This window comes from Vitis vinifera, chromosome 16, assembly GCF_030704535.1.
Source record: "Vitis vinifera cultivar Pinot Noir 40024 chromosome 16, ASM3070453v1".
NCBI classification, from domain to species: domain Eukaryota; kingdom Viridiplantae; phylum Streptophyta; class Magnoliopsida; order Vitales; family Vitaceae; genus Vitis; species Vitis vinifera.
The window spans coordinates 16344402-16351253 of NC_081820.1; the positions used below are offsets into that span (position 1 = coordinate 16344402).

A 6852-nucleotide genomic window follows, 5' to 3' on the forward strand; every position below is an offset into this window, starting at 1 on the left:
TCGATGGCACTTTCTATTTTCACCTCCCCCCATTTTTCTTTGTTTTTGGGCGACCGACCCATTTTTTTTGGGGGGGGGGGATCATTCTTCTTCCCATTCTCTTTCCTCACCGACACCATACCCACGACTCCCATTCTTTCCATTCATCATTGTCATTCATCACTGTCATCATTCCTCTCACCGTCAGCCACTAATCTGACCACATTCCACCCCGACGTCCTTCCCTCTCTTTCTCTCTCTCGTTTCCCCTTTCTTCATTCATTTGGTCATTACGGCCTCCACCTACTAGATCTTGCTGTCGAAGATGCAAGCATTGTCGACCTCCACCTTCCGATGCTTCGATTATCACCGCCACCGCTTCTATCGTGTATTGTTGCATTCCGTCTCCAATCATAGGGTTTCCAATGTGAGGTTTTATTTATTCATTTATTCCCTCTTTGATTTCTGCAATAATTATTTTCAATATTGGGTTTGGATTTTGGGCTTTGATTATGTGTTTTGGGTCTCCTTTTGGTTGGATTGTTGACTTGAATGAGTTATTTTGAGATGTTATGTGTAGATATCAGTTCGAGATGGTTTTTGGGCTTGACCTAATTATGAATTGGTTTGGATTCCATGCTGTTGGGCTGCAGTGATTGCTTGGGTTTCTGGGTTAGCTCTTTTGGTCCATGTGTTTGTTACTTGGCTCTTGGTTCATAAGCTCAAGGTTGCTTTTGTTGGGATTGCAATTACTTTTGGTTTCTTTTGGGATGGTTGTTTCGTTTCGAGCATCAAAGGTATTTGGATTGGAATGCTAAGTGGAATTCTTGTTCAAACTTTACTATTGGCAATCATGACAGTCATATGTGATTGGAAAAACAATGCACATGCAATAGCCATGCCATCTTTTTATTCATTTAAAAAAAAAAAACTTTTAATGCTAAAAGCTTCATTTCTTTATTTATTTTGTTTATTTTTATTTTTTTTAATTCTCAAATAACTCTTTAAAATCTCCTAAAATTCCAAATTTCTTTATCTACTCATTTATCTATACCTTTTTTTTTTAAAAAAAATATCATTTTTGAAATAATCTTGTAAAATCTGATTTTAAAGTTAATTTACAAAACTCTAATTCTTAAATTCAATTTTCCAAAACTCCAATTTTTTAAATTTAATTCTTTAAAATTCGATTCTCGAAACAATTTTCTAAAATTCTAATTTTAAATTTAATTTCTCAGAATTCAAAATTTTAAATTTAATTTTCCAAAAATTCCACAATTCCGAATTTAATTTTTAAAATGCCACCTTCAAATAAATTTTTGAAACTCCAATTCCTTTCAAATCAAATTTTCAAAAATTCAATTCTCAAATAATTCTTCAAAATTCCCTTTTCTTAAATTTAATTTTTGAGTTTTCATTTTCAAATAATTTTTTGAAATTCTGATCCTCAAATTTAGTTTTTTTTTATAAAAAAAACTCCCATTTTTAAATAGTTCTTCAAAATTCCAATTTCCAAATTCAATTTCCAAATTCCAATTTTCACATTTATTTATTTTATCATTATTATTTTTGTTATTATTATTATTATTCTATTTATTTATTTATTTTAAAGTTCCATCTTTAAATAATTTTTTCAAAATTCCAAATTCAATTTCCAATTTCCAAAATTTCAATTTTCACATTTATTTTATTTAATCATTATTATTTTAGTTATTATTATTATTATTCTATTTATTTTTTTAAATTCCATCTTTAAATAATTCTTCAAAATTCCGATTTCTAAATTTAATTTCCAATTTCAAAAATTCCAATTTTCCCGTTTATTTATTTAATCATTATTATTTTCGTTATTATCATTATTCTATTTATTTTTAAAAAATTCAATCTTTAAATAATTTTCAAAATTCTAATTTCTTTCACAATTTAATTTTCAACATTCTAATTCTTAAATTTAATTTTCAAAATTTCAATTATCAAATAATTTTCAAAAATTCTAATTATCAAATAATTTTCAAAATTCCAATTTCTTTCAAATTTAATTTCCTAAATAATGGAATTTATGATATTAATTCATACAAAATAAATTGGGCTTTGGTGGGGACCCTATATATGAGTTTTCTCTTTTGATTGCCAATTGTTATACTTAATGAATATTGCTCGAATTTTGTCTTGCTCTTTGATATGCATGTGATAATTTTATACTTGAGCTAACCTCACTTCCATGATAATGCATTATTACTTGTTGTTAAGGTACGTTCTCAATCTTACTTCATTTATTTATTCGTTATCATGTTCGATTCATTTTATTATTTGATTATTTCATTGGTATCCATTCATTTCCTCATCAATTGTCACATCTGCCTCACCTTATTTAATAGAGACCTATTTTTAGGGGCTTAAAGGGGTGCTTTCAGTCTTTTATCGTACCTTCCCAATAAGGAACCTGACCCCCGGATCCGACTCGGTTTTTCATAGACTTGTTTTTCCATCAAGAGTCACACTTAGGGTTTTTTCTTTCTTATTTTGTTTTTCCTTTAAAAAATAAAACAAAAATAAGTGACGACTCCAAATTTTTTTCTAAAAATCAAATTTTCACCAAATAAATAAAAAAGTGAGTTGCGCCATCGAGCGGGAACACATCGTGCAAAATGCGAGGTCCACAGTCTATTTGGTAACTGTCTTTTTAAAACAATTATGAAAAAACAATTTTTAAAAAATATTCTTTAATATTTTATAGAATAAAAGTATGTTTAATAACTTAAAATGCTTTTAACTCATTTTTAATGGTTTGAAAATAATTTTTATATGTGGTGCTTTATTTTTAATCATTTTTTATGTTTATATAGTTATTTTTAAAACAAGCATAAAAAAATAACTCAAAACAACTAAAAAATATTCTCTAAAAAGACCTTATTTTATATTGTTAAGAACATAAAATAGAAAACAAATTTCTAGTTTCCAAACACATATTTTTTTTTTAGAATAGAAAATTGTTCTTGAAAACATTTACCCAATATATCTTAAATACTTAATTAAAGGCTCTCTCAATATAAATAAATAAATAAATGATTTTATAATATTTTATATGATTGTTATATATTTTTGTTAGAAGCACCAATAAATTGCCTGCCTAAAAATAATTTTAAGTAATTCTTTAATAAGTTTTTCAAAATTCTATTAAACAAAATAATTTTCATAAAGAAAATGCATTGAAACTTTGGTTATTTTTGGTTTTCAGAAAATATTAAGGAAAGAAAAAAATATTAAGAAAAAATATTTTCTCATGTTTGATTATCCTATAAAAAATATTAAATAAAATCAAATATAATTAAAACTAGTTTAATACTTATACATTTTAAAATTATTTAATCATTATATTGATGAGTTAAAATAAATAAAATTAGTTCGAAGTAGTAAATGAAAATAATTTATTGAATTTTATTATATATATTTCACTTTTTCTTTCTTTTTACATTTTTTTTAATATTTTTCTTCAAATTTTCCGAGAACAAAACCTAACCTAACGAATATTTAATGCTGTAATTATTGTGAGCCATTTTATTGTGTCTTGGACTTGATTATATTGCCATTATAAGTCTGACCATAATGCCAAAATAACTCATGGAAATGTCTAAACAAAAAAATTGTAGAGGACATCTCGCCAACACCACACTGAAGCTGCTAGAATTCAAGACAAAATGGACTAAATAATGGTATAAATCACAATAAGAGAAAAACAAAGTCCAGCCACAAAAATATGCATCGTCACGTGTTATCCAAAAACCAGTAATTCTGTGGCTCTCCTTCGTTTTTAATACACAGCCCTAGGCTTCTCATCAACCCCAAATCATCAACTTCTTCTTCATGCCATGTTCACCTCATACTTTGATCAGAGCTAGAAGCCATGAATGACACAGTAGACAAGCTTGTAATCTTCCTAGCAAAGAGAGATGGGATTGACAAGCTTGTGAAGACCTTCCAATATGTTTCCAAGCTTGTCCACTGGCATGTCGAAGCTGCCCATCCCGACGCTGCCCACAAAGCCAAGCAATGGGAGGTTGCATCTGGGCTCAGTCGAAAAGCCTTCCGCAGCGGCCGCTTTCTCACTGGCTTCAACGCCCTGCGCCGGAACCCTGGTTCCACCCCAACTTTTAGGTTCCTGGCAGTGCTTGCTAATGCTGGAGAAATGGTCTACTTCTTCTTCGATCACTTCCTTTGGTTGTCCAGAATTGGGGTGCTGGACGCGAAGTTAGCTAGGAGGATGAGCTTCATATCAGCGTTCGGTGAGTCTTTTGGATACATTTTCTTCATAATATCTGATTTCATTATGATTAAGGGGGGAGTAGAGCAAGAGAGAAAGCTCATCACTACTTCCACTGACAAGTCCACGGACGACGTGAAGGCGAGTGTTCGGAAGATTAGAGAAGACAGAGTGATGAGGCTGATGGCGGTGGCCGCCAATGTGGCGGACTTGATCATCGCGGTGGCGGACATTGAGCCAAACCCCTTCTGCAACCATGCGGTTTCACTTGGGATTAGTGGTTTGGTCTCTGCATGGGCTGGTTGGTATAGAAATTGGCCTTCTTGAATATGTTCAATTCCAACAAGAACCAGATGGGGATGGTTTCAGTCATGGAAATTGAAAATTTTTCAACGAAGTTGCTCATGAGAATCAGTAAGAATAGACGAGTTTTGCGTTCAATTAAAATTAAGATCTATATTGAGCTTGTATAGTCTTTCTTATCTACTTGAAATTAATGGATTCCTTTACTTGTACAAATCCCTTTAGCATTCAGAACTTTTGCCAAGCATATAATGAGAATTTGAAGTCGATCACTGTTTTCGAAAATAACTTTTTGTTATCCTGAATAGAAAATCAGAAAAACAATTTGCCAGTTAGAAAACACAAAATTATTTTCTGTTTTTAAAAACAAAAAATAAGGTGTTTTCAGATAATATTTCATTTATTTTCTTAAAGTTGTTTCAAAAAATAATTATATAAATATCCAGAAAAATTAAAAATAAAACACTACATATAAAAGTTATTTTTAAAACATATTTAAAAATATAAAAATCGGGTTAAAAACATTTAAGTGCCCAAATACATTTTTTTTTTTACAACATATAAGAGAATAATTTTAAAAATATGTTCTCAAAAACTATTTTTTAAAACTATTTTCAAAAATAGTTATCAAATTGGATTTAAACTATTCACTATTAATTGCTTGCCTACAGTGAATAAATTCCAAAATAAGTTCTATTTCTAGTTAATTAAATCGTTAACAAAACACAATTTCTTCTATGAAATGTCTAAAATTTTAGGTTGTGATCCTTGGATGGAAATAGGAATGGAAAGGATGGGAAATCATAATCCATAGAGAAAAAAGGAATCAAAATTAGTTGTAGTAAAAAGGAGATTTGATTTATTACAACAATCAGTGTTTTATTTTTATTCTCATTCTAAAAAATAATTCAAACATATTAAATAATTAAAACTAAATTAATTTCCTATCGTCATTTTCTATTCCAACTTCCAAACTTTAATACCTATTACAAATAGGAATGAGAATGAGAAATCTATTTCAATTTTCATTCGTTACTGCAATTAATTCTTTGTTAGAAATGAAAACAGGAATAACACATACTTCATTTTTATAAAAACCAAAATTCACTTTTTGTTAGATATTTGACTTTTTTCGAATACATTCCAAATGCATCCTTAAATTAATAAATTTGAGTTGCATTTCAATAGTAATAAGCCTTTCACTAAAGAGCAATGCTTGAAAATGTTTGAATAAAAAATGAAAGTGTACAAGTAAAAGTTTTGAATGTATTGGCAAAACTAACTCAAAAGTTTATGAAAAGAATTAGTTATAATATCTCCTATTTTGCAAGTGAACTTGAAATATTTGATCTATGGATTGCATTAATGTTCCTTATTGGGCTTTGATCTCATTCCCCTTTGTTGATAATTTTTTTCAAGTACCCTTAGTTTGGGCAAGGAGTGATGGCTAGGTCGGAGAATGGTCTTCATTAGGATTTTGCTTAGGATGTTATTTTTGGACATTATTAGCTTATAAGTTTATGTTCATTTGGATTATTTGGTTTTTGGAAGCTATTTAGATTTGAACTTACAAATTTTTTTTATGATAGTTTGAAGTTGAGATTTGGAGATTATGAAAATTTGTTAGCACTTGATTGTTTGAGTTTGCAATCTATTTGGATAATGGATTTTGGTTGATGGATGCTTAGTTTTAAAGTTAAGTTTGAATATTTTAAAATTTTGTTTCGCTACTCTGAACAGATATTTGGTAATTGGTTACTTCCAATTACAATATGATTGTTTGGGTCAGGTTACACTTTAAGCCTTCGGGTTTGAGGTGTGAAATGACCGTCATCCCTTGAAGTGGGTCTTGGGGCATGACAGAGTGGTATCAAAGCCAATCCTCGACCTCGGTGTGGGGTTTGTTTGGCCCCGTAGGGGTGTTCGTCTGTTTGATCCCGCAATCCCATGGGACACAATGAGGACGTTGTGTCTACATGAGAGGTGTTTGTGATGTCTCACATCGGATAGGGGGGAAAGTTTCTGGCGCTGTATATGTAGAGACTCTTCTTAACCAAGTAGATGCGTTTTAAAGCCGTGAGGGCCCCTTTGGGTCCAAAGCAGACAATATCTACATGGTTGGGAGCGAGTAGTTACACCTTATGTGTTGTTTTCACCTAACCCAAAATAATAGGAAAATTCTATAGGGAATGACCATCGGTGATAACAATATCTAATTCTTAAATAAATAATACTTGGAAAGAATCTTTTTGGAAATTTATTTTCTATAAAATAAAAATCCAAAAGTACCATTTAAAAAAAAAAAACAA

General features: G+C 30.0%; 1 protein-coding gene across 1 annotated transcript; it reads left to right on the top strand.

Moving 5' to 3' along the window:
• On the top strand, window positions 1-4759 carry LOC109124124 (peroxisomal membrane protein 11B). Its single transcript, XM_059733717.1, has 2 exons — window positions 1-406; window positions 560-4759. Exon 2 carries the CDS (start codon window positions 3884-3886, stop codon window positions 4565-4567), a length of 684 nt encoding a protein of 227 aa, XP_059589700.1. The 5' UTR covers window positions 1-406; window positions 560-3883; the 3' UTR covers window positions 4568-4759.
• Window positions 4760-6852: the final 2093 nt, after the last annotated feature.